Source organism: Peromyscus californicus, unplaced genomic scaffold (assembly GCF_007827085.1).
Source record: "Peromyscus californicus insignis strain IS unplaced genomic scaffold, ASM782708v3 Scaffold_10__1_contigs__length_136768540, whole genome shotgun sequence".
In the NCBI taxonomy this organism is placed as follows: Eukaryota; Metazoa; Chordata; class Mammalia; order Rodentia; family Cricetidae; genus Peromyscus; species Peromyscus californicus.
Genome location: NW_026294391.1, coordinates 52,293,315 through 52,320,722, shown reverse-complemented (window position 1 = coordinate 52,320,722; position 27,408 = coordinate 52,293,315). Strand labels below are relative to the sequence as shown.

Genomic DNA, 27,408 nt, shown 5'->3' with positions numbered 1-27,408 from the left:
TTGCTTCTGCCCCCGTGCCTCCTGAATAGCTGGGATTGTAGGCATGTGCAACCATGCCTATCTAAACTACTGTCATTTGCTTTAGGAATGCTGTGCTGGATGCTTTTCTAGATGACGGCTTCCTCGTTCCCACTTTTGAGCAGTTGGCAGCTTTGCAGATAGAGTATGAAGGTAGGATCCTGGGTGTTCACTGCAGTCTTAGGGTTCTGTGTTTCTTGTGTGGGAACTCCAGAAGTAGACTGGAGTGTGGAGTGGGGTGGGCTGAAACGTCAGCCCTTTTGGCTGAACACAATAGGCAGTCCTGCTGATGTGCAGTAGTGGGACTTTCCTTAGATGGCCTTGAATTGGTTAAGGTGGGTTGGGATGGGTAGGGTGGGGGTTTCTTAACACTGTTGTTGTGCCTTGTTAAATATGATTTAGCCACTAGCTAGAGAGCTAGAACAGCAGCATTGGAAGGGCCTTGAGAGGTCATCTAGTCCAACATCCTCATGTTACAGATGGTCAGACTGAGGTCCAGAAAGGGGAAGTTACTGAACCAAAATCACACAGTGAGTTATTGACAAAGCTGAAGTCAGAAACAGAGCTCTTTTTCTTTTATACTTGGTTTTGTATCAGTTATTGTTTCCCAGATACTAACTGGTTTCTCTTTCCCTGCTGTTCTGCCTTCCTTTCCTCTTGTTCTGCAATGGCAATTCTTGTTGTTGGGACTTGGGTGTGTCTGCTCTTTCTCTTTGGTGTGCATTTTTTTCTTCTCTTTTCCCCGCCCCCTCTTGCTGGCTTGCTTTGGTGCTCTCTCATTCTCTTGCTCTTGATCCCATTGCCCTTCCCGTCCATCAACGGGTATCCCTCACAAACCAGAAAACATCGACTTGAATGACGTCTTGGTGCCAAAGCCATTCTCTCAGTTCTGGCAGCCCCTGCTCAGGGGCCTGCACTCCCAGACCTTCACACAGGCCCTGCTGGAGAGGATGTTCTCTGAGTTGTCTACCTTGGGGAACCGTGGGATCCGGCCTACCTACATCCTTAGATGGACCGTTGAACTGATCGTGGCCAACACCAAGACTGGTGAGGAAAACTAGCCCTAGTCCCAGGGCATCACAAACAGTGGTGTAAAGTACCACCATGTGGACAACTCCCTTGTTAAAGGTTTAAAGTTGCCCAGGAGAGTCCTGTAGGGAGTAGTGGACAAATCCCTCTCTTCCTTTTTCTTCTCAGAGCCAAGTAAACTGGGAACTCTGGATGCTTTGAGTAGTTGGAAAATACAGGGTGGAGATTTGGGGGGGATGAGAGATTGAGCCTAATTTTTGAGGTCAAAGACTGGGTGGAGGACTCACATGACTTTTTATCTTAAGCCTCTTCATTTTCTTTCAGGACGGAATGCCCGGAGGTTTTCTGCAAGCCAGTGGGAAGCAAGAAAGAGCTGGAGGCTGTTCAACTGTTCTACTGCCCTTGAGTGGCCCCAGGTGGTTGAGTCCTGCTTGAGCTCACCTTGCTGGGCCAGCCCCCAACTCCTTCAGCTGTAAGTCTTAATTCTGTCCGGTAATAGGGGATGGCCCTGGAAGCCTCGGGGCCTCACAGCATTTAGACTGGCTGAATTGGAAGGCTCTATCTCGGTATCCCATTCCTTCCAGTAACAGATGGGAGAACGGAGTCTGGAAAGGGGAGGGGTAGGGCGCTGCTGCCTATGGTCATTCAGTTGAAGACTTGGCTAAACTGAGTCTGTGTGAGAATGCTTAGCATAGTGGCCTGGCCAGAGTAAGTGCACACTAAATGGGAGCTGGTGTTTGTTATTGAACCCGGGTCTCCTGGCTCCAAGCCCAGTGCTATCTCCTCTATTTGCTTCCCAAAGTATACCTTGGATAGTTACTCCACAATCCCCGGGCCTTCTCAGCAGAAGGAAGGTTTAACCTGACATCCTATTATATTTGTGTTTCTGGATGTACTTGTCATGGTAACCATATCTCTTTTGAGTCCCCTTAACTCAGTTCTCTCTAGGTTGTGTGGTCAATTGGAGTGTTGTTTTGATTCCTGTAAAGACCCATGGTTGTGTTCCTTTCCCTCTTCTCTGTCAGTCCCTGGCCCTAAGCTACTTCCCTCATTCTCCTGGAAGCCTTTAGTACCTGATTCTGTTCCTGCTTTCAGGAGCAGTATTGTTCCATTTGAGTGACCCATTTGACCTTGCATTTTCTCAACTCCAGAGATCTGCATTCTCCACCGTATGCAGCAGCACAGTTCCATTATTCAGAGCTTTGCTCTGAAAGCTAACATCCCAGTATCCTACTTGGTGACCACCCTGTCTTGTCCTTTTCCTTTTCCCCCTCCTGTCCCTTGACACTGCTTTTGACCCATGTCCCAGCCTCCATCCCTTTAGTTCTTTCCTTCCTCTTGCTTCCCCAGCCTTGTCTGTAGTTAGTCATGTCCCTCATCCTTAGCACCTTCTGGTCTAGTGATCCTACAGCATTGTCTTACTTGCCGACTCTCAAGCTGGGGTTGATTTCCCTGCTCTGTTTCTTCCATTCCTCAGCCTGGGTAGCCAGCCGCGTTCTCCCTGAGAAAAGCACATAGCCCTGCTCGTTGCTGCCACTGGAGAGTTACAATTTTTAGTCGCATTCTAGGCTTCAGTTCTGTGTCTCAGCATTTGTTTACTGACCACTTTGTCTCCAGGCCTGGAGACTGTTCTAAACACATACCATTGACCTCAAGTCCCTCCATTTCACCCTAGCTTCCTCCAGTACATAAAGACATGTACCGGGTCTCCTTCAACCTGAAGTTGAGTCCTCTTGAGCTGATCTGTCTCTGCAGTCAACGCCACTAATCTTCAGTTTGAGGTGGCCTTGTACTGCATCAAAACCTGTTCTTCTGTCTGTGCTCTGGAGTCAATTCTGCCAGCATTGTTGAGGCCCCACCCCAGTTTCTCTTTTGTTTAGCTGGTTCTTACTCTTTATGAATGTGTCTGAGTTTTTTTTCCATCTTAAAAGAGTAATAACACCAGCCCCATCTGCTTTGACCATGCATATTTTTGTTTCCTTATTACCAGCTTGGCACTTTTTCTTTTCCTGTCTCCAAAAAGTGGTTCTCACTCATCATCTTGATTTTATCATTCCTCTTTCCTCCTTAACCTGCTGCAGTTTTGTTGGTACTCAGTTCCAAAGCCGCCTTGACCTAATTATCCAAACCAGGTCTCCTTGTTAATTTCTGTATCTGCTACATTAATGCTGGATGCCACACCCTCCTAGAAATGCCAGGGCTTATTTCTGGACCATATAAACTTCTCAGCCTACATCTCCTTAGTCTAGTCCTTTTCTTCTGCAATTCAGATTCCTCTGCTCAACTGCCTGTTCAACATCTGCCTTTGTATGGGCAGGCCAATGCCAGAGGTATCTTCCCTTACTGTTACAGATCTCACTTGGTGCCAGAACAGTCTATCCTTTGTTGACTCCTAAATATTTTCCAAATTTGAGATTTATGTTGCCATGTGTGCTCCTCCGTACCCCTGTGTCTCCTTCCCTCTCCTAGACGAGCTCTGCATCAGCTATCTGTACTCCAGCATATCACACAAATCCAGGCGCCAAACAGGCCTTAGTAAATGCCATTGAACTGAATGAAATAGCCTCTACTATCTCCTTACCAACAGTGCTTATGTTGGTAGGATATGACCAAATGTCTGAGGAATGAGTGAAGTGGGAGACTGGATGCCAAGACTGATAGTTTCCTGATTCATCTATTTGATACAAACGTGTTTCTTGAACCCTTAGTGGCATCTGGGCTGCAGTCCTATTAATAAACTAAAAATGTGGCCTTACAGACAAATTCAGCCAAGACAGGAACTTCAGGAGATGGGACCAAGCTGTATAGCCACGTTGTCAGATGTGTGAACTCTGGACTATAAGTGACAGGCCGGGCGGTGGTGGCACACGCCTTTAACCCCAGCAGTCGGGAGGCAGAGCCAGGCGGATCTCTGTGAGATCGAGGCCAACCTGGTCTACAGAGTGAGTTCCAGGACAGGCTCCAAAGCTACACAGAGAAACCCTGTCTCGAAAAACCAAAAAAAAAAAAAAAAAAAAAAGCAAATTAAGAGTTTCTGGAGGAGTTAGGCTAGAACATCAAAGGAGAAACATTTGCACATTTCAAGAAGAGAAAAATCAAGGATGTTTCAAAAGTGCAGAAGGAATGTAGGATGTGTACGTACTTGGGGGAGGGAGTGAAAAGAGCAGAATGGAGAGGTTTGATTAGATGGCCTTCAAGGTACTTTCCAATCCTAAGTGCCTGCAGAGGGGAAGCTGCTGGTCTTGGAGAAGTCTGGACCACAGAGCTCTTCTCCCGACCCAAGCATATCAGAGGGATGCGACACATGCCAGCAGTAACAGCGGCTCACTTGGGTACAATTCCTTGTGCACAGATCCTACCTTTCTCAGAGAATCAGTGAATTTACATCAAATCACCCATAATACAGAGTGGGAGATAGAGGGGTTGTGCCTAGGTATGCCGCAGTTAGGACCAAAAGTCCCTGTAGCCTGTCCTGAGGTCTGAGGTTTTCCATAATGTTCCACATAGATTGAAATATGGCAGAAAACCTGTTACTACTATGTGATTATAGAACTCTATTTTTTTTTTTGGAGAAAATATAAAAGTTACCACTGATAATTAAGTATCAGGCATCATGTTTCTTTTTTCAGTGGGCTATTTTCTTTAATTTGACACAACAATCTTGGGAGGTGGAAGTATAATACATTTTGATAGATAAGGTATCTAGGGACTGAAGATAAATCACAGTGGTTTGTTGATAATGGATGAGAATCGAGGCCTGAGTTCTATGGGTCTAAATACCAGCCCAAACCCATGACCTCAGTCCCAGGCTGTGACAGGCATACTCAGGGAGGAGGCACATTTTATGATTCCTATCAGCACAGCACCTAATGGGCAGGCTGGAAGCTGGGGACAGTGGACGGGTAATAAGTAGCAGTGACAAGGCATCTTGCCAACATCAAGTGCCTGGGGATATTTATTATTAATCACACTAATGGACGACAGGGAGAGGGTAGGGTTTCTTCCTGGCTTTTCCTCACATAAAAGTTGTAAGCATTTCAGGAGCTTCCCCCAGCCAAGCGATCAATTCAAATTGAACCAGTGTCCTCTTGGAATATGAAGTGGGTCCTGCCAACAGGGACTCCCAGTCTAGTCAGTAGATCCCAGTTCTGTCCCCAAAGACCAGTGGCCAGCCATTTGTGACCAGTCTGCATGCGCTGCTTGTGCTCCCTCCGTAAAACATGCATAGTTTGCACGCTACACTTCTAGAAGGATCTGCCCCATCCCTCCATCCTACTGTGTGTGCCACAGTGCCGGCTACCTCTTAGGGGCCAGGCTCTGTGAGGTGTGCTCACCCTCATCCTCCCCAGCAGCTCTGTATCTGTTAGTGGTTTTGTTGTTAGCATCGTCTGTTCTGTGCAGAGTATCATCTTGTTGAATTCTCTCTGTTGGACCCTTCCCGTTGGTCACCAAGCCATGCTCTTGGTGTGTCTGTACTTGTAGCTTCCTCCCTGCCATGTCTACCAACAGTACCTTAGGTCCTCCCTAACCAACTGTTTTGAATCGTGAAAACAGGTGCCTCCCTGGTCTTCCTGCCTCTAGGCTGCCTTGCCCTGGCCATCCTCCATGTGGTTACCATGGTGATCTTCAGGAATGGCGACTTTGACCTGTCCTGAGAGTTGGCAGGTGGCCTGCCCCACGATGCACACACTTCCCTTCCCAGCCTCCTTTTCTTCCCACAGCTCCCCAGCACAGGCCTTGCCCTCCAGCCAGGCCACTCTGGCCACAGGCAGTGTGCTCCCTCTTGTCCCTGGGCCACCTGGGCCTCACCTACGTGAAGTTCTCCCCAGTCTCTGCTCCCTCCTTGTACTTTCTGCTTCCCCTTAGCTCCTACAGCACGCCCGCCCAGCCAATTCATGGTGCTCATCAGGCCTCCCTTCCACATGCTCTTTGTCTCCTCAACTGCTGCTCTTTTCTTTCTTTCCCTCCATTCCAGGCTGGGCTGTAGCTGTTCCCATAAGGAATCACACATTGTGCTCCATGCAGAAGCCCAGCACACTCTCCCCACCATATATCCTTGTCCCTCAGGACAGGCTCCTCAGTTAGACCCAAAGGAGAGAATGTTCTCCCGTTCTGATTTCCAGACCCGTATGCCCATTTTGGCTAGTTTGTATATTTATGGAGTGTCTCAGTGCGGACTAGTAGCTGTCACTCATTGCCTGTCACTGTGTGCCAGACACTCTGCCAGGCATTCTAGGTGAGTATTCTTATTTCCTCCTCCCAAGAACCCTAGAAATTAGATTCCGTTATTGTCTTCATTTAATGAGAATAGAAGTAAGCTGTAGCAGAGAGCTGAACTAGCATACACGGTCCTGTTTTGCATTCTCTCTGCTCTGTTGTGCTGCCTTTCAAAGGCAGGTGTGGAAGTTCAGAGAGTAAGTTGAAACCCCAGTGTTGGGCTGTGAAGTGACTTGAGACCTTGACCTTTTCCTACTCCATCCCTCCATTTGCTTAGGGTCTTCAAAGCCATGGGACAGGTCTTGCCAGATGGGGAGCAGGAGAAGCTGCTGCGTGTTTGTTCCATTTATACTCAGAATGGAGAGAATGGTGCGGCAAAGTCAAGCGCGGCTTCCTCTTCCACTGGGAAAAGTCCATACACATTGGATACCTTACATCAGGATCTAAAACCATCTGGTTCCAACTGTGAGTCTGAAGAAAATATTCAGCAGAAGGAGCAAGGCAGCCTTAAGGATGCCAAGCAAGGAGAAGGCAAGGAGAAGGAGGAGGAGGAGGAGCAGGAGGAGAACGAGGAGGAGCAGGAGGAGAATGAGGAAGAGGAACGAAAGGTCTTTCATGATCAGATGGAGGAAGATGTAGAGGAAAGTGATTACTTGGCAGTGGAAGAAGAGGAAGTGGATGACGACGACGATGATGATGATGACGATGATGATGATGATGAAGATGATGATGAAGATAGAATGGAGTTGGGGGCTTTCTCTCTCATGAAGGAGTCCTATGTTTTTGAGAATACTAGGACCATTTCCCGGAAAAGAGAAGCGCTGCAGGGTTCAGCATGGCAAGTAAGCTCTGGTAAGTAGCCCTTAAACCCACTTACTTTCTTCTTTGATTGATTCCCTCCATTCTTGGTTGGCCCCTCCTCTGCTTTCAGTCTCCCTCTCCCTCTCCTCCCACCTCTCTTAAGGTTGAGTTTCACAGTGTAACCTCAGACTTGAGATCCTGTGGCCTTAGCCTTCTGAGTGCATACCCCACTATCCTCAGCTTTAACTCTTTGAGATGGAGGCCTCACTATGTTGCCTACACTGCTGTTGTCCTTTTGGGTTCAAGTGACCCCTATTTCAGCCTCCTGAGTAGGTAGAGTTATAGTTTCATACCACTGTGTTCTGCTGGCTGACTCTTGAGCCTTTCTTTCACCCTAAAGAATAGATGAGAAAGGAACAAGATATAGATAGTATATGACAAGCTGTAGGCAACCGGGTATATGAATGGCAAGTGGCTTCTCTCTTAGACTGGAGTATATAAGCATCAGGGACCACTGTCAGACTGATCACAGTTTCATATAAGTAGCACATATAAGTACCTGTGTGCGATCCCTGGGCAGTAAGAGCAAAAGAATATGATAGGCCGGGGCCATATGCATTAGGGCACATGCTTTCATATATACTAAGAGTGCTTTCTGTGTACACATGGAGGCTGACTGGTGGTAACTGGTTTTTGCTGTGTGTATTGGAATTGGAGATAAGATCAAAAGAAAATAGAGTGGTTCAGATTTTAGGTGTTCATCCAAGTCTGTGAGATTGAAGCCCAGAGGGGACGCAGGGGAGGCTTGGTGATCGTGAGTGAGGTGCTTGAATCTGCTTCTCTGAGGGTAGTCTTTCGAATTACTTCATTAGTTTAAGGAGGAGCCTTAAGGAGGGCAGACATGGAACAACTAGAACAGTCAGTATGGGGTGATACATATCTGCATGCACAAGGAAACTAGAGGCAGGGGCGTGGTCTGTACCAAAGCATGGAGAAGGGAAGGAAAACAGCTGGGCCCAGTAAGGAGTAAGATAGACTCAAGACTGTCATTGAAGGAGCTCATGGGGAGAGCTGTAGCCTTTGCCCTATGAAGACAGGTGTGGAAGAGTTGTGGTATAAAAACTCTTCAGTGGGAGAGCCAGAGGTGAGTGAGCAGTGTGTGTGTGTGTGTGTGTGTGTGTGTGTGTGTGTGTGTGTGTCCACATCTGATAGGTAAATCATGACATAGTAACAGAAAAGTATCTTAGGGCAAGGAAGGCTGAAGTTTGGGGTCTTTGTAAATAGCAAAAGGGAGAGGAACTGGCACAGGAACAGTTATATCTGTGGGGTGGGGTGGGGTTAGATGTGGTGTAAGAGAAAAGTAGGGGCAGTGAAGAGAATCTCAAATAGGCCATAGTGTTATATATGTTTTCTGAAGAGAAAGCAGAATCAGCTAAGAATCATGAGATCCAGAAAGGAAGGTGGGAGCCTATGGAGGGAGTTATGACTAGGCAGTGAGAGCCATTTAGAATTGGCTCTGTGCTGTCACTGAGGGGATATGTACAAGGATGTCAGGCTAAAGAGGTATGGGCAATAATATACATAGGTTTGGGAATGTTAGTGATGGGAATGGTCAACTCAGTGCTAGATAGAATCTGTGGGGGTAACCCTTGTGTGTGAAGATATCTGTATTATTGGGTGATAAAGATCATTAAGACAGATAAAAGTTCTTATAAGGGCCAGGATTACGGAGATGTGCAGATAGAGGGATAGCTCTTTACTTTGTATATGTACAATTCTGAGGATCAAACCCAGGAAACACTCAGACTAGGCAAGTGCTCTTCTTTTTTAAATTGACATATAATTGTGTATATTTATGAGATATGTGTATATTACAGTATGATAATTTGATACATAAGGAACAACCCTCCTTGAGTGACTTCTATGGTTTTTGTATAACTAATTGATCCAAGGCTAAAATGTCATACATCGAGAAGCATAGTGACAGGGAGAATTAGGTTTCATCCCAAAGTGAAGCATCTTCATGTATGTATGTTTTGGGGAAGTTGTGGATTATGAATTAGGAAAAGTTATGCTATTAAGTCCTTCCCTCCCCACCTTGCTCACATTCCTCCCTCTCCTCTTCTCCTTTCTTCCCCTCTGTGTGTGTGTGTGTGTGTGTGTCTGCCGGTCTGTCTCTGTGTGTACGTGTGTGAAGAAATGGGGACATAGAGATTTCTGGGGTTTGTACCTATTTAGAGTTGTGGGAGGCATGGAGTGGAGTAGGAGACATTCATTAAGTGGGATGTATATGCTTCTGCACATATCCTTGGGAGGTAGAAGATGTGATCTTTCTGTGCATTGGTGGGAGTAATAACCTTGTACAGAGCATGCGGAGCGTGTAACTTCTGAAATAGTATCTACCCTTAAGGGTGTGCCTGTGTAATTTTGGGCAAGACCACTAAGAAAGGATATGGCATTCAAACACATCATGGAGGGTATAGCTGTATAATCAATTTCGATCACTCAGATAATCCTCAGTATTGGTTGGTATGGAGAGGGCATGCTATGAGAATTCTGAGATTTCTACTAATTAATGCATTGATACAGCCACATCTGAAGATGTCTTTGTTTTTGTAGTGATCTACCTGAGAAGAATGTGAGAAGGAACAAAAATATCTGTAGCTATGTGTATGTGTATAATGTAAGCACATGCGGGTAAGAATTATAAAGTGCTACGGTGATGGAGTGCTAAGATGTACAGAGGGGTATTCTTGAGAAGTGGTAACAGTGAGGACAGGGCCTCGGGATATGTAGAAAGCCTACGCTGAATTGGTTAAGAGAGTTGGGTAGGTAGACCAGGGGGGTGGGGGGGTTGGGGGTGTGAGCCTGTGTACCAGTAGGAAAACCAGCTCATCAGCCAACTTTTTTTTTCTGGAAATATTTTTATTTAATATTTTTAAATTAATCTTTTAAGTTTTCATGAAAGTATACATTGTATGTTAAACATATTTGTCATCATACCTCCCTATCCTCATTTTGTATTCCTCTTTCATTAGTTCACCTCGTTTCCCTAGACAGCTAACATGTGTACTTTAACGTCAGACATATAGTACATGATTTCATGTGTCTATATAAGATTTAGAAAGCCCAGTTGAGAGAAAGCCTGATATTTGTCTTCCTGAGATTGGCTTGCTTAATATGGTTTTCTGCAGTTGCATCCATTTTCTTTCCAATGTGGCTTAGTTCTTTAGATGTGGGAGCCTGTTTTCGGGTTCCTCATGGCTTTACCCAACAGGTCTGCATAGAGAGGATGATTGGACCACAGGCCTGAATGCAGGTGTCTGAGATGGTCTGCACTTGGCTTTGCTGGGGGGAGGTCTTTGGCTCCACCCCTTGGCGTCTCTATAAAAACCCTGGGGCAGAGACAGTCAGGGCTCCTTGGAATAGGTTCCAGGCCCTCTAGAGGCTATCCTTTATTTTCTATCTGATTATCTCCAAAATCTAAATCCTTCTATCTAATATTTCCTGCTGTTCACACTCAAGAAAACTCTGGGGAACTGTGGGGTTGGTGGGTAAATGTCCCACAGAATGGCGCCTGAACAGGGACTAAAAAAAAAAAAAAAAAAAAGAAAGGAAAAAAAAGGGACTAAAGACAAATGAACAGGGACTAAAGACAAAGTAACAGGGACTAAAGACAAAGGAAAATAATAGTTATTACAGAGTTTTTGGAGAAAGTGCATTGTCAGATCCTGCCAGTGGGAAAAAAAGGGACATGTCCGGTGTTGTAATGGAATATATATATATTAAGGGCAGGGTTTTTTATCCTTGAGAGAAAAGGAAAAAATGAACTGGAAGGATGTCTGATGCTGCAGTGCAAAAATCTTTTCTATCAAAGTTTCTATCTTCTATCTCTTAATTTCTATCTGTGAAAAATAAGTATAAGGTATAGTGTAGAAAAAACTTAGAAGTGTAAGATTGTGTAGAAAAAAATTAAGATAAGTAAGGCAACTAGACAGAAAAACTCTTCAATTTTCTAACTTTGGGGGCTATGAACACAAACTGGAAAACTTTCTTTGAGCTTTACGGGTGGTAAAAAAAAAAAAAAAAGCTCTTCTTTGAGCTTATTGGGCAGAAAAAAAGTTTCCTTTGGAAACTTTTGGTCTGGGGACAGCTGAAATACTAAGTCCAAGTGGCAGGAGAAAGTGATTTCTCCCTGAGGCAAAAATATGGGTGTAAGAAGCCAAAAAGTTTAAAGTTCAGAAGTTTTGGGGAAAGTTGGTCTTTCTCTCTCTTGGGGAAAAAAAATCTTTCTCTTAAACTAAAAGCTTTTCTTGGAAAATCTCTCTAAAAAGCCTTAATCTTTCTCTCTCAAACTAAAATCTCCCAATGTCCCATAATTGAAAACTTAAAACGCTTGGTTCAAATCTCCCATTGCAAAAGCAAAAACTTTGAAAGCAAGTCAGGTAAAAGAACCAGAAGTTGACTTTCAGACCTGAAAAGAACTATGGGAAATGAAGTCCATAAGCTAGCTCATAACAGCAAACTAATATAAGAGAAGTGCATTCTGGGAAAGGTAGGTTTTATACTAAAGATGGCGAAATTGCCTTGAAAGACTTGTCAGCTTGAAAATATGTTCATAGTAAACTTAAAATATAGCTTTTAAAAGGTAAGAAGGAGGAAAATCATCTAAGAGTTTGTTGAATGCCAGTTCCAATGAAAAATTGAAAGGATACAGGACTTGGAGATCCTCCCGCTTTTTTTTTTGTTTTTTTTTTTTGGGGGGGGGGAAACTTTGCGGAAAATACCTTATTTTCCCTAATAGCTGTGCAAGAATTTTTGCTAGCAGCTTTACAGTAGTTCCACGGGAATTTCATTCTCATCCTGAAGTGATGAATTTGGGTAAAGGGACAGCCTCTAACTAGAAACTGTTTGTCAGCAAGCCACTTTAAAATCCTTAAAGCAAGGGAAAGCAGTTTATGCACTGAACGTTGTTTTAGATATGAAGAAACGTATGGAAAATTTAAAAAAGTTCTTTACCTCTTAAACAACATGCTGAATGATTCCTTTGCAAATCTAATAAGGAGACAAATAGGTATTCAAAAAGAAATGACTACTTGATAGATGGAAACAAACTTCAGAAAATCTGTCTTAAAAAATAGTTGCTTCACCAGGCGGTGGTGGCGCACACCTTTAGTCCCAGCACTCAGAGGCAGAGGCAGGCGGATCTCTGTGAGTTCGAGGCCAGCCTAGTCTACAGTGTGAGTTCCAGGAAAGGCACAAAGCTACACAGAGAAACCCTGTCTCGAAAAACCAAAAAAAAAAAAAAGTTGCTTCACACCTGAAAGTTCCTTATAAGAAATCAATGCTAAATATCACAGCTGCTAACATCAGGGGTTAAAGCTAATGAAGTGAAAATACTAGATCCTGAAAACGCTTTTTCTCATAGTTAAGCTAATGAAGGATATGTTTCGTGAAAGAACATCTGTGTTCTTAACTCCTTTGAATAGTAGCAGTTTTGGTGAAAATATTAGGCTGATAAAAATCTATCAGAAACATCACCATTGTTAAAGAACTCATGGCAAATACAGCTTTAAAAAATTAAGAAGGGGAAAATGGTATCAGAGTTTGGTAATAAGTGTAAAAAGCAACTAAATCAATTTTCATGATATTGAGGTTCCATCCTGCAGTCTGGGGATAGTAGGAGTATAAAGAGGCTTCCAGACTGCTGAGGAGCTTGAGACAATTGTAACTAAGTTTTGGCAGTGTCTTCAGACCTGTTGAAAGCTGCAGGTCTGGAACCTCACTCCAATTTAGACCACTATCTTCTCCTATTGGGAAATTGACTGTTATGGAATGACTAGCTAAGCAATTCAGAAACAATATTCCTTACGAGGTTTTTCTTTTTTCTTCCTTTTTGGGTTTGCTGTAAACTGACGTAGCTCTTAATAGAGTTTTTGTGAAAGATCTGAAATGCATAAAATACTGTTTAGTAACACTCACTAAATCCCAGAGTTGAGAGAGCTATTAAAGAATTACACTCGTTTCAATCTATCAAAAGCTTTTAGAATATCAAAGTTGACAATAAGCTCTGAACTTTAGAAATGATGTGTGCACTTCCTGTCTACTTAAGAGAATCTAATAGAGATAGTGATGATAATTAAGGGTAAAAAGTAGAACATTATTCTGTCTTGTTAGAAAATGTTAAATCTCTCCTAAGTGTTAAATCTTTAGGTGTTTGCTAAGTTAGATATATGCTAATGGTAGTCCTATATAAGTTTGTAAAGTGGATCTATAGCGTTTCTTTAAGAATATAAACTTGCAAGAAGTATCTAAGGTAGTCTTAAGACATGTAGTAATAAGCTTATAAGAAGTAAAGATGCTAGTTGTAAATGTAAATTTAAATAAGAATATAGAATGAATATAAGAAGTAAATAAGAAATATATTTGCTAAAGTAGTTCTATGGTTTCCTTAAGGAGTATAAATAAGTAGATATTAATATGTTATATGTGAGTTTGTGAAAAAGTGTAAATGTTAAGTGTGAGTCTATGCTTAATGTATATGGTGAAAAAACCTGAGAGACAGAAGATAGTGTCATAGTAGACTGCAAAGCAGACAGTCTGAGCAGTTTTCAAAAACTCCAGAAGCCACTAAGAAGCTAAGAATGATGGATGCCAGAACCAGCACAACCAGGCATGCGCAGCTGAGATCCGTGGAAAATCAACACAACACAGAAAAACCTGAGCTAATAGCAAAAATGGTGCAGTTTAAAATATTACTGTAACTAAAAATGTCTCTGACTTGAGAATGAAAGTTGCAGAGTTTGAACTAAAGTTGTTAACTGCAAAAAGTTTTGGTTGTAAAACGTCTTTTCATATTTGGAAGTTGAAGTCTGATACCAGAATTTACTTTTTTTGAACTTTTTGAAATTGAATGAGATAAAACTACAAAAAGGTTCTTATTATGGATTTCTTCATATTTGGAAGGCTGGTACCAGAATTTATTATTTGAATTTTGGGACTTAAGAAATGAACAATAGTGATTTCATTGCAATGGGACAATTTTGAATTTACTTATGGTGATGACTTAGAAACTGTTTTCTGGAATTATTTGTGTTAAAAATGGAACTGTTTATGTAAAAATGGAATTACTTATGGAACTGGTTTTGTGTTACAAATGAAACTGTTTAAATGGAAAAGTTTGGGTTTTCTAACTAGGCTTGAGATTTTGTTTAAAAAATTTATAAAGAAAAGGGAGAAGTAATATTCTTTAGTTTATTTAATTAAAAAATATTTTCTTGTTATTTGAGTGGATTAATGTTATGTTTTGTTAAGAAATACAAATGGGTACACCAAGAGATTCCTTTAAAGTGTAAAGAGTTTTATTAAGAAACTGCTTTTGGATGTTTTGCTAAAGTTTTCAAAGTATTAATGGTTAGATTGAGAATATTGCTTTTCAATATTGGTTTGTAGGAATTTAAGTTTGGGTTTTTCTAACTAGGTTCGAGGTTTTGTTTAAAAAAGTTTATAAAGAAAAGGAGGAATTATGACTGAATTAAGGTTGAATATATGTTTGCAGAAAATATGTTAACCTATTGATATTAATGCACCCTGGTTTTGTGAAGTTAAAGGAAATATTTAAGTTTGATGTGAATACATCACAAGTTTTTCCTATGTTCTGTTAGCAAGAAAATTCAAATGGTTCTATTAAGACTTAAAATTATAAGACTGAGAAAATTGTTAACTATATATAGTACCATTTATGTTAATTCAAATGGTTCTGTTAAGAGTTTGCTTTGAGATGTAAGATTGAGAAAATTGTAACTATGTATAGCAATATTTATGTTAACCTGTTAATGGTAATGATGAAGCTAAGTGATTCTTTAGATTTGCAATTGCATTAAGAGTTTTTGGTTTAGAAAGGGCTTGGTGCAGCTAAAGACTGCTGTAGTCACCTTGGACCTAATCCAAAAAAGAAATGCCATCTTTATCATCCTCTACTTCCATACTGGAAGGTGTAACAGCTATGGAGATTGCTGTGAGCTCTTAATAACGAGCTATTTTTATATATTAAGAAAGGGGGACCCGTGGGAGCCCGTTTTCAGGTTCCTTGTGGCTTTACCCAGCAGGTCTGCATAAAGAAAATGCTTGGACCACGACCTGAGTGCAGGTGTCTGAGGTGGTCTGCATTTGGCTGTGCTGGGGGGAGGTCTTTTGCTCCATCCTTTGGCATTTCTATAAGTACCCTAGGGCAGAGACAGTCAGGGCTCATTGGAATAGGTTCCAGGCCCTCTGGAGGCTATCCTTTATTTTCTGATTAGCTCCACAATCCAAATCCTTCTATCTAATATTTCCTGCTGCTCGCACTCAAGAAAACTCTGGGGAACTGTGGGGTTGGTGGGTAAACGCCCTGCATTTAGAGCTGAAAAGCTTGATTTTATATATCACCTTTTCTATTCACTCCTCTGTTCTTGAACGCCTAGGTTGGTTCCATGGTTTAGCTACTGTGAATAATGCTGTAATAAGCACTGATGTGCAAATATCTCTGTGATGTGTTGATTTTTGAAGTCCTTTAGGTAAATAAGGTTTCTCTGGGTTTTTATTGTTACTTGTTTTGTTTCTGTTTTGAGAAGTCCTTCTCCTGACTTCCACAGTGGTTGGGCTAGTTTAGATTCCAATCAGCAGTGTATGAGAGTTCCCTTTCCATATCCTTACCAGCATTTATTGTTACTTTTTTTTAAAATGACTGCCATTCTGACTAGGAAAGATGGAATCTGAGTATAGTTTTGACTTTTCACAAGCTCATACTTGCCACCTCTCTTTGTTCTACAGAAGACGTACGATGGGGTACATTCCCTATAGGCCGAATGCCAGGTCAGACTGACGACCCAACAGAGCTTATGTTGGATAATTACGACACCATGTATCTTTTGGACCAACCTGTTGTAGAGCACCGGTTAGAACCCTCCAAGTCCAGGAGTAGGTGAGTAGCTATGGCAGTGGGATTTCTCAGCCTTTTGACTGCTACCTGATGGATGAAGAGGAAAAAGAGTGGGGCTGATGAGTCAGTGGCCGTGCCCTTGTTAGTACTCCTTTACCCTAGTATAGGGACCTAGTGAAGTGGCCACACAGATGATTTAGCACCCCTTCCAGGCTGAGTCCAGTTTTGAGGCTAGTGTCTTTGTGTATGCATCTGTCTGGGGCCATTGGAATTGAGAGTTCATTCCTGTTCTGCTTGCTTCTTCCCCAGGAGATGACTTGGACTCCTCTTCATTCTGGGCATTCTGGGAGAGGTCTCTAGAACCCAAGGGCCCCAGATGCAGATGAATAGAGGAGGTAGCTGGGGAAGCCAATTGCAAGTGGGATTCCATTGTAAGAGGCCCCTTCTCCTCCCACTAACCTGGCCCTAGGAAGGCTTGGCCCAGTGAGTGCCAGGGTATAAAGAGGGAAGTGTGGGCTGGTGGAGCTGTTGACTTGGCCCAGCTTTATAACCCTCTTCTATTAATAGTTTGTTCATGAAATGCCCACCCTTACTTCTTTGCTCAGCTTCACCCTTGGCTATGTGTCTTTGAGCTGATCCTTTCTTACTCAACTCTGGACCTCAGTTTCCTTGTCTGTAAAGTTGTGGGTGATGGGAAAGGATGGGGCTAGATTATCTGTAAGGTTTTTTTTCAAACTATAGATCTGCCTGAGTGAAGGCTGATGCTTAGCTCTCAGCTAGATGGCACCTCACCTAGCCAGAAGGACCTTTGATCTACAGGAATCGGGAACTCGAGTGGTTTTTGAGCTAGGTTAGGGAGACAGAGGGTAGTTGTGTACCTCAAGCAGTCTTAAAATATCGGGTGGAGTTGGATCACATTAATTCTATATCCCAAACCTCATATTGAGCCCCTTAAATAGCTGTTAGATGTGGGAGGGATCCAGCCCAGCATCCTTTGGGTCCTCACTAAGCTCTAGGACCTTGGAAAGAGGCCCTACTGAGGCAGCCACTCTGTTATCTTCCTGGGGCTGAGGTGGGACCTCCATCCCTTAATCTTAAGCAATATAGCTCTACAAGGATTTAACCTATTTTCTATAGTGCAGTTTTGCTTAATGCTTCATTTGAAAAGTTCTACTCTTCCATTTCTTCCTTGTGGGGACGGGCAATGGACAGGGACAAGAGCAGAGCCAACCCTGGTTCTCACCTGAAATCATTGGTCAGAATAGCTACTATCTCTTCTTTATAAAGACAAGCAGGAGGTTGGCCCTTCCCACGGGCACACACAGGTCAAGTTCCCTTAGCTCCTCCAGAGTTAGAGCTGCCCCTTTCCCCGACTGACTGCCCATTTTCTCTGCAGCACTCTGAGCCTTGGTTGTTATGGAGGCAGTAACAACTCTAGCAGCAGCAGCAGCAGCAGCAGCAGCAGCAGTGGCAACGTGGAGGGCCTTCTCTGGAACCAGGGACAACTGCATGGCCTCAAAGCTGGCCTGCAACTCTTCTGATGGCTGTCCTGATGCAAAGTGTCCCTGCGGCCCTGCTCTAGTCACAGCTCAGTCCAGAGTCCATCCATGGTACAGACTGGACAACCTGGGTGACAGTTCAGATCAGCTACAATTCAAATTTCCACCACAATGGAAATTTGAATCCCCCCCCCCCACAGATTTTTGGTTTTGTTTTGAAAAATAATAAACAGATGTTTTTCTGGTGTTTGTGAGATGAGGGATGTGTCTTCTAAGGTAAACCAGTGTAATTCTCCCTTTACTTTGTGGCAGTTCTATAAATGGTGAGATGGTAACAAGGCTTTTGAGTAGAAGTTGGAGCCTGGGGCCTGTTAAGTATACCAATTCTGATTGCTTTCCTAGCTAGACTGTAGGTACACCTGCTGCATGGCTCCTTAAACTTATTTCTGCATCCCTCCCCGTAATGTGGGTAAGCCTACATGAAAGCATCAGGGCCCAGAAAAGAGCTGGCTATCGAGCCCAGTGAACAACTGGGGCATGGGGCTTTGTGGGGACAGGAGGTAGCAGGGAGTGGGAGGAGGATCCAGTTTTTCCTTTAGTGAGCAACAAACAGGAATTGAAAGCTGGAAATATGTTATACTTTGTCATTTCTCTGTTGGTTGGCCTAGAAAAGATATAATATACTTCTGCAGTGGGCTTGGAGCTTTAAGAAACATCTTAGTGATGTCAGCCCCTGTCCTATGATCACCCAATTTTCAGTCATCTTCCCTTAGTGCCTATTCTACATCAGACCCTAGTTGGCAAGAGACATAGGCAGAACATTCACCCTGTGTCAGCCCTTAGCTGAAAAGAGATCAAAGTAGAACCTTTAAAAGCCTGGTGAGGAAGGACAGAGTTACTTATGCCTCTTCCAAGTACCTTAAAGGGTTTCTATAAGTAGCTGTTACAAGAAATGTTGGAAATGCTGTTTTAGAACCCGGTCAAGGTGTTCTGTGCTCTGCCTGCCCCCAAGCCACGCCAAGCTGAGGATGGTAACCGGAGCCTCAGGCATGGTAGGCAAGTATTTTCATCACTGAACTTCAGCAAGGGTTCTTACTTGAGTTATGACCTTTAGGGAGTGTTTAGCATCTGAAAGAATACTATATAAATAAGAGTGTGTGTGTGTGTGTGTGTACTACATGTGTATTTATGTGTATGTGTATATATACATTTATGTGTATATGTATGTGTGTTATATATGTGTGTGTGTGTGTATATATATATATATATATCTGATAACATTGCTTTTTAAGGGAGCTAGTCTCGTTTTTTGTTAGACTCAAAAGCATTCCATGAGTCCAGCAGCACAACAGACTTTTCCAGGTATTGATAAAGCAGGCTTGTGCATTGGTTAATACAATGGTGTTTTTTGTTCTCAGTGCTGCTCTCTCTCTTCACAATGACAAGGGCTAAAGGTTTTCTAGTGTACTGGAAAGTCAAAGCCTGAAAGATCATCAAGAACCTTCTAGATTAACATGGAGAAGGGACTTGAAAATGTGTGGATACATATTCCATGGTCTGAGGATACACATTTCATGGTTTGTCCCAGTCTACATCAGAGTAGCTCTCACTTGACTGCATATGTTTTGGGAACTTCCCTGATACTGCTTTTTAAAGATTAGATTTTCTGCCTCTAACCAACCCCTCCCCCTCCCGTGCATTGAGATACTGAGACAAAGAGAAGTGATTTACCGAGAGAGAGAGAGAGAGAGAGAGAGAGAGAGAGAGAGAGAGAGAGAGAGAGAGAGAGAGAGAGAGAGAGAGAGAGAGAGAGAGAGAGAGGTTGGTATAGATCAAGTGTTTTGTGTTTTATTGAACATCATCTGGGATCATTATGGATGCAGATTATTAGACCCCACTCCTGATGTGAATCAAAGGTTGAAGAATAGGCCACACTATGATTTTGACATAGATGGGATTATTTTGATGCAAAATGGACTTTGAAATGCACTGATAGACAGGAAAAAGCTGTCTAGTGACCCAGGTTCTAGACATGCCTCACTACTTAATTGGAGCAACCTTGGGCAAGTCATGCTATTTTCTTAATCTGCAGGATATTTACCTCAGAAACTTATAAAGATCAGACATTAACAGGATAGATTTGCTGTTCAGGATCTGGGGAGATGGCTCAGTAGATAAGAATGCTTGAAGACCTGAGTTCAAATCCCAGCAACTACATAAAACACAAAGCATGGTTGTGCATGCCTGTAACCCTAGTATTAAAGAAAATGACAACTGTGTTCTAAGAGCTTTCTAGGCAGCCAGCTTAGCCAAAATGTTGAGATTCCAGTTCACTGAGATATCCTGTCTCAAAGCAGTAAGGTGGAGAGCAATAAAGAAAAACATTGGAGGTTTCCTGGCCTCCACATATGTGCACACAGGTGTATGTTACCATACATGTGCATGCACCATACACACACACACACACACACACACACACACACACACACACACACACACACACAAACACACACACGTTTTCTGAAAAAAAACATTGGCAGCCCACTTAAAATGAAAATTCCACATGAGGTGCCATCTCCTAAGAATCTAAAACAGTGCCTGATACATGATAGTTACTGAATGAATTGTTTTTCTGAAGCATATCATGTTTTATATATGTGACACACAAACCTTTCTCAAAAAAGAAGAAAACAAGAAAATGATTTTCCCAAGCACACCTGTAGTCCCAGTACTTGAAAGGCAAAATCAGAAGAACTGAGAGGTCATGGCCATGTACAAATTGTGTGTGTATATAAAATTCAAGGCCAGTCTGGGGGTATATAACAAGGCTCTCATCATGCTAAGGGCTGAGGATGTAGTTCAGTGGTAGAATGCTTACCTAGAATTTTTAAGACTGGGTTCGATCGTAACCATAAGAAACACCAAAAATTAGATGATTTTGGTAAATTTCAGGTGAACTCTGGGAGGGAGGAATGGGGATCTATGTCCTATTGTTTATTTAACAATGCAAGTTGCAAGGACATACGTTTAATATTACAGGAACAAATTGGAGTGTGTGTGTGTGTGTGTGTGTGTGTGTGTGTGTGTGTGTGTGTGTGTGTGTGCATTGACTTATGTTGCTGATGTTCTTAAAGAAAGAGCCATTAGTGATTAGTAGACAAATAGTTTATGCAGTAAATGGGTTTACAGTTCATTGTTGTCAACAATACAGCATTTTCATCACAATTGCAGGTGAAACAAAGAAAAACCTCATGAAGAAGTTGTAAGTACATTCGTGCTAGTGAGAATATTGTATAAAGCATTGCACATGCATCCTAGGGCCGGACAAAACTGGAGAAGAAGGGCTATATTTTCACTCACCTCAGGTTGGCTCTGTATTTTGTCATTGAGACTTACATTATGTTTGGGTCAAATAAGAAACCCAAAGTGGTTTTATAAAAAAGTTTACAACCATTAAACAATACTGTTTAATCCCACAAGTGGATAAAACAAATTACTATAGCTCAATGATACACAAACCAGGACTAGAAAATAGTCAATCTGCCTATGTGTATAGCTAGCTATAATACAGAAGATATCAAATATGCTGAGTCTTCACAGAGGCATTGACTACTTTAGACAAGCAAGTTCTAGAAATACACTGATTTTGTTTCCAATGAAAAACTAACACTAGTGCCATTTTGGTCGGTCGAAGATTATGCACTCCTCAGTTTCATAGCCGAAGAGAAGCAAACTAGGAGGAGGAAGATAAGGGTTAGGAGGAGACCTGAGCAGGGCTCTTTGGACAACTTGGCATTACTTTCGCTGTGCAAATCCAAACCTGGTTTACAGATTAAAACAAACTATTGAAATTGTCAGCCCTCCAAAAGGGCATTTGTACAAAGCTGCACACTTAGAGCACAGACAGAATGTTAACTGAGAGCCTCTTCATAATGAACTATTCCACGTCAGAAGGAAACTGGAACAAAGACGAAGAGATATTAATGATTGAATTATTTTATAGAGGTTATTTCAAAAAGAAAAAACTGGATTGCAGAGAAGTAGTCTCTTAGAAACTGAAGGGGTTGAGATAATAAGAGAGGGCGAGAAAAATGCTCTACGCTTCATTACTTAGAAGAAAAGTTTTACAGACCATTTCCATACGTCATCCGACATTTTCCCTTCCACACCTGGTACCTTAAGTGAGTTCAGTAGTTCCATGTTACCTTTGAAAAGGCTCCTTTTTTTTTGAGCTGTCTTATAGAAAGGGTGCCCTGGATTGACCATGCCCCTCCAAAGTCACATTTCTCCTTTAGGTGGAAATGAAAACAACAACAATAATAAGGTCACAACAAGAAAACAAAAATCAGAAAATCTACAAAGTCTAAGGCGTGAACAGGCAGAGGTTTGCTATGAGGTCAGAAAATCAGTGAAGGAATTCAAATTACAAAGCACCTCTTACAGAATCCGCTGCTTCTGGAAAACCACACGGAACACTGTGCCTTAACCCCTGCTGTGTACTTGGAGGTAAGTATCCTGAAGGACACACACTTAGCCCCTTGAAGGGTGCTAACGAGGTCTCAATGCTCTTCTCTAATTGCTATTTTATAATTATAGACAAAATGGAAAAGTCAAGAAGTGTGCAGATCTTGATATAAAAAAATGTTTCTCAAATGTAAGAACCACACTGGATTAATGCATTCATAATTATACAGCTCCATTAAAGCTACTTACATATGGTTTATTACTATTGACACTTTATAAAAATCCCCTTTGTAAGGACATACTAAATTTAATAGGCTAAAGAGAATAACAATGTTGCCGATTGGACACACAATAGTTGTGCATCTAACAATAAAGAGGCCTTGAAATCTGTATTTGTCTATAAACTACTACTGCCCTTTGGAAATAAAAGCTCCCTCGTTACCCCTGGGCTACTTTCCTGTGACACACAGTGCCACAAATATGGTGAAAATTAAGTACTAAACATAGTTTAAGATGAGTTTTGTATATTTGTTTCTATACAATCAGGAGAAAAGAGATACAATTTGTATCAACAAAAGGTCATTTCTGGTTATTTGAGGCATTGCTCTTAGCTGCTTTGGTTCATACACATTTTACAAGGAGAGAGGAATGGCAATCCTTTCTTAGAAAGTAAAAAAATACATATGCTATCTTAAAAATTCCGGAGGGCCCCACTGGGAAGAGCTTACAATTCTTTTGTGTTTTCAACATGAATGTATTCCGGATGAATTGCAGCTGATAAGACGAATCCTGTGCTTCCCTGGAAACTGGGAAGCTACTGGGCACTACAGTGTCACTGAAGGAAGATGGACTAATTGGTACAAAGGTTATCAGAATAATCTGAGATTGTCAAATGCCCTGATTTCGTCAAGGGGCAGATTTCGAAGATCCCAGAATTTCAAGGTGAGATAGGAAGCACTGCAGTGACAATTGTCAGTCTGTGTGGCCCTACCTGATAGAAAGTATTGTTACACTTTACCAGTATACTGGGGAATGGAACAGTTAGTGGGCAGGAGGAGATAAATGTAAAGTTGTGGCTAAGTGAATATTGTTTAAGATGTACTGTTTGTCAACTTTCACAGAGATAGAAAGCTGGAAAGCAGCATGTAAGCCATTATTCAAACCACCAGAAACAACCCTGACTACAGCCTCACATTCAGAGTGTTTCACAGTAAGAAACATTTATAGGCAGTATTACACCTTCTCATGAAGAAACAAAAGGCCAAGGCCAGGCCTTCTCAACTCTCATGAAAAAGGACTGTAGAAGTTAGTAAGTTCCAGCTTCAGAAATTGTGAGCTGGTCATCGTTCAAAATGTTGAAATATACAATGGATTCAGAAAGGAGGGCTCATTTAGTGCATCTTAAAACAAAACAATAAATACCTCTTGTAGAGGCATGAAGCTACAAATGAATTCTACCCAGAGTAAGATTCAAATTGTGCAAACGGTGCTGCCTGACCCAAAAGTCATACCCTCTTTAATAGTGCATTTCAGAATTATCTAACAGTGGGCCCCATTGGAAGCTGCTCTTTTGCCACCTAGAAAATACCCTGGTTTTGTTTCCTAAAGGAATCTGCTCTACCAATGACTGATCTTATTGCTTAAAGGGTGGACAACAGGAGAGAGTGGTATACGTGGCTATCCACTCTCTTTCACTACACTTTGTCCTGTAATGTTGAATTGGTCAGAAGTTCCAACTCTGTAGTTATCACTTAATGTCATCCCTCCTGCGATAAGGGAAGTAAATTCTGGTAGGAAGTCCCTTGGTCCTGGTCCAGCTCTTTAGCACTCATGTGTCATATACATACTAAGTGTTGAATATGTGCTTATAGAGTACCTCCTCTATAGAAAGCTCCAGCCTGATCCCTAATCTGCTAAGGTGAAGAGACTTGAGAGCTAAGAATGGTTAATAAACGTGGGCAAGTAAAATATGTCAAAGAAGTACAGCTGCTTTACTCTGGTGCGTAAGAAAGCAAAGCTTTAAATGTTGGCATGTGATTTCATTTTTAAATCTAATTGAAACTATAAAATGTGACAAAATCATCGAGTTGTATTTGTGATCTATACAGGTGTAAACTATAGACTGTATAGAGCTTACTGTCTTATTATCACGATAGAAAAGTTGATACCAGAGATACAAACACATCTCAAACCAAATATATAAATTCATACATGCAGTAGAATTGCTAAGAGGAGGGTTCAACTATATCTCTAGAAGCTTCAGTGTGACCCTATACTTGGCTAAAGATATTGAATGATCAGATACCCATGCAATAAAATATGTGTTTACTTTTAGTTTTAAATATCTATTATAAAACCCTTAAAAGGTCAATTCACAATACAGTCTGATCCTCATATATTTGCTCTCTAAGTAAGACAGATGGTCCATACTTTATAATATGGAATGTGTGACTAAGAAAACACTAGTAGCTAGGTGTGGTGGCACACACCTTCAATCCTAGCACTCTTCGGGCAGAGACAGGTGGATCTCTGTGAGTTAAAGGCCAACCTGGTCGACATAGCAAGTTTCAGGAAAGCCTGTGCTACAAGGAGAGACCCTGTCTCAAAAAACTAAAAAAGAAAACAATGGTAATGAAATCCCTTGGGGTTTCCTGCATTTAGACAAAACCTGGGTTTTGTCCTCCATTACCTCCACACTTCAGTGGAAAAGGGCATGGGACGTTGGGCTAGAGAACTTCGGTTTATGTCTTGACTTGGTCATTTACTAGCAGTGTGACCTTGACAGGTCAGCTAATCTCATCAAGCTTCAGTTTCTTCCTCAATAAAATTAGATGTTACCAAGATCTACGTCACAGAGTTGTTATGTACTAAAATGATATAAACACTCTGTAATTTTAAAAGAACAACACAAATTATTACTTATTAGAATTAAGTATGTATTATTAGTATTCATATTTATGTAAAGGAATAAGTCCTATGTCATGTCAACGTGCAGCTCTAAGCTTGGCAACAATCAAGGCTGCCAACTGCTGAGCATCTGCTGTGTGGGGATTCTTCTCCATCACTGCAAGAACGATGTTAGAAGGGAAGATGTTGCAGAGGTTCTTGTACGTCTGATATTGGTGCTCTGGTATCACATGCTCCCTGGCATCATTGCACATTCCAACCCAAGGATTCCTCCAAAGCTGCTCCATTTTTTCAGGCATGCTCCTTACCATGACTGGTTCATAACATGGTTGCATGAGGCTGTTACCTAAGGGATAGGAGTGGTATCCATAGGAGTCAGCTGTACGGGGCAATGGATCCCAGCTAGCATGCTGTTCCCTGCACAGAGGAGGCCGCCTTTGCCTCATGGGGTTGCTATCATAGAGGCGGGAGTCAGAAATGCTGTCCATTCGAGTCATCACCAGAGCACGGCCTGGCTGGGAGGGCCCCACAGGATGGATATTGGGAGGCATGGTGTAGTCTCCAGGACAGCTAGAGTGTGCACCAGTTGCTGGGTTCTGGGCATGCACAGCTAAGTGAGGGACTGACTGCTTGTGGGGTGCTTGCTTGGAATCTTCTGAACCGTAACTTTGCACTCTCGCTAAGGCTTCATGGTAACCATGGGAAAACGGCTGAAGATGGTTGTGAGATGCTGAGCGGTGAAGCTTCAAAGTGCCTTCAGGATGGGCATCAGCTACAGCCAAATACAAGTTGTTATAAGAGGAATAGTTGTCACTCCTGGTATGGCTCATGTGACTGTCCGTACATAGGCTGGGATTCCGAACATAAACCCCCTGGTTTGCTTCAGCCATGTAGTACTCATGATTATGCATGCTGTTGATGCTCAGTTTGGAGAAGTCGCTTAACACTGAATAGTAGTCGTGGTCTCCCATAGTCTCAAACTTTGGGTATTGCTCAGTATAGTTAATAGGGGTGCCATGGCTGTTGGTAACCAGGATAGGGGGGTATTGCATGCTGACCATGTGCTCCAAAGAGGCCTTTTGATGGGCGAAGTGGGAGGACCCTGGCACGGGGCTGCTGGCTGAACGGGTGTTGAGTGCACCCACTGCATGGCTTTTCGGGGGAGGGATTGTAGGGACACTTAAAGCGGTCACAAGTGAAGGGACAGAACTGGCCTCAGGTTTACGGGCAATGGACAGCCACTCTTCAGGTTCCGTAGCCACAGATCGGATGCTGGGATCTGATTGGCGCTTGGAGGCCACACGTTTGACCTCTGAGGTTATCTCACCTTTGGCAGCAGACATCCCTGTGCCACACTTGGCCAGAGTGTCTTCGCTCATTATTTTCACTGTGGACAGTTTGGCACTGATTCGGAGCTCATCAGCCACCGAACGCTGGGGTTGGTTGGCCCGCTCTGGATGATAGTATTTGCACTTGTGGCCGTAGGTGCATTTTTTGCCTGAAAAATAATGCCTTGGGGTAAGACTCTCTCTCATAGTGGTATAACTCTCCGTGCCAGAAATTGTCCTAACATTCTGGTCACTCAGGTTAGGGTTATACTGTTCAGGGTTAAGGCAGAAAATGAACTCTCCACAAAGATGAGAGACAGACAACACCAAGGAGTCAGCACATACTGTGAGGGGAGAGGGAGAGAGTGGAAAGCTTCGGAGGAAATTGCAGTGTAAGAGCTAAGAGCTGAGCAGTTGACTAGCCTTAGTTTCCTGGTGATGGACAACTTTCCTTAGGCATAGTCTGTTTGTTGAGGCAGCCTAGAGGGGCAGAAAACAGAATGATGCAGTGCGAAGAGCACAAGTTTGAGGCCACTGAGAACTATGTTTCAGTTCCAGCTCTGTCCTTTACTGGCTGTGTGACGGGGACAATGACTGTTTGCTAAGGCCCATTTTCCTCTTTGGTAAACAAGGGTCAGAACCATGTCTACATTACAGGATCATTGTAAAGATGAAATGAGACAACACACATGAAAATACTCTCATTTGAACATGAATCACAGACAAAAACAAAAACAAAAACACACCCTTCAACAAGTGATTATTCAACAAACATCAACATCCTAAATAGCCTCAGACCAAGCAGTTCAGGTTACACTGTTAGGCTCACAAACTGTATGGGGGGGGGGATTTGGGTAAGAGTGCAAGAACACTTAAAAAAAAAAACCCTGTATTTTAGAAATACAATTGAAAAGGAAATTTGGAGGCAACTGAAGTGCAAATCAGAAGAAAAATGGTATAACTGATTGACAGAAGGTAGAGTCACCTGCCTGAGAAACATGATCTAGTTTAGGGTCAATCCTTTGGAATTGCCCCTTCTGTTCCATAGGCTATATAGTTTCTGCTTGTCCTTACTCCTAGCAACATCACTCAGGACTTGGGCATCTAGAGCACATTTTAACAAGTGACGACTTGGTATCTTAACAAGTGACAACTAATCTCCCATGCAATTCTAGTTACCTTTTCCTCATGCAGTTTCAAAGATGTTGCTTTATGTACCTAACTG

The 27,408-nt window shown here is 42.4% G+C and overlaps 2 protein-coding genes across 16 annotated transcripts in view; one reads left to right on the top strand and one right to left on the bottom strand.

The window, feature by feature from the left end:
* The window catches only part of Las1l (LAS1 like ribosome biogenesis factor), a 28,051-nt gene extending 10,313 nt beyond the window's left edge, over nt 1-17,738 (top strand). Inside the window, exons 8-14 of one of the 2 annotated variants that reach the window (XM_052733124.1) lie at nt 86-171; nt 498-548; nt 859-1,065; nt 1,372-1,519; nt 6,542-7,116; nt 15,877-16,027; nt 17,382-17,738. In XM_052733124.1, coding sequence (XP_052589084.1) covers nt 86-171; nt 498-548; nt 859-1,065; nt 1,372-1,519; nt 6,542-7,116; nt 15,877-16,027; nt 17,382-17,526 — 1,363 coding nt within the window. In that variant the 3' untranslated portion in view covers nt 17,527-17,738. The remainder of the gene's footprint in view (nt 1-85; nt 172-497; nt 549-858; nt 1,066-1,371; nt 1,520-6,541; nt 7,117-15,876; nt 16,028-17,381) is intronic. The other variant, XM_052733133.1, reaches the window with a different exon arrangement.
* A 2,893-nt stretch (nt 17,739-20,631) lies between these two features.
* Nucleotides 20,632-27,408, bottom strand: part of Zc3h12b (zinc finger CCCH-type containing 12B) — a 216,968-nt gene continuing 210,191 nt past the window's right edge. For all 14 annotated transcript variants that reach the window (XM_052733113.1, XM_052733026.1, XM_052733066.1 and 11 more), the window contains one exon: nt 20,632-26,353. In XM_052733113.1, coding sequence (XP_052589073.1) covers nt 24,933-26,353 — 1,421 coding nt within the window. In that variant the 3' untranslated portion in view covers nt 20,632-24,932. The remainder of the gene's footprint in view (nt 26,354-27,408) is intronic.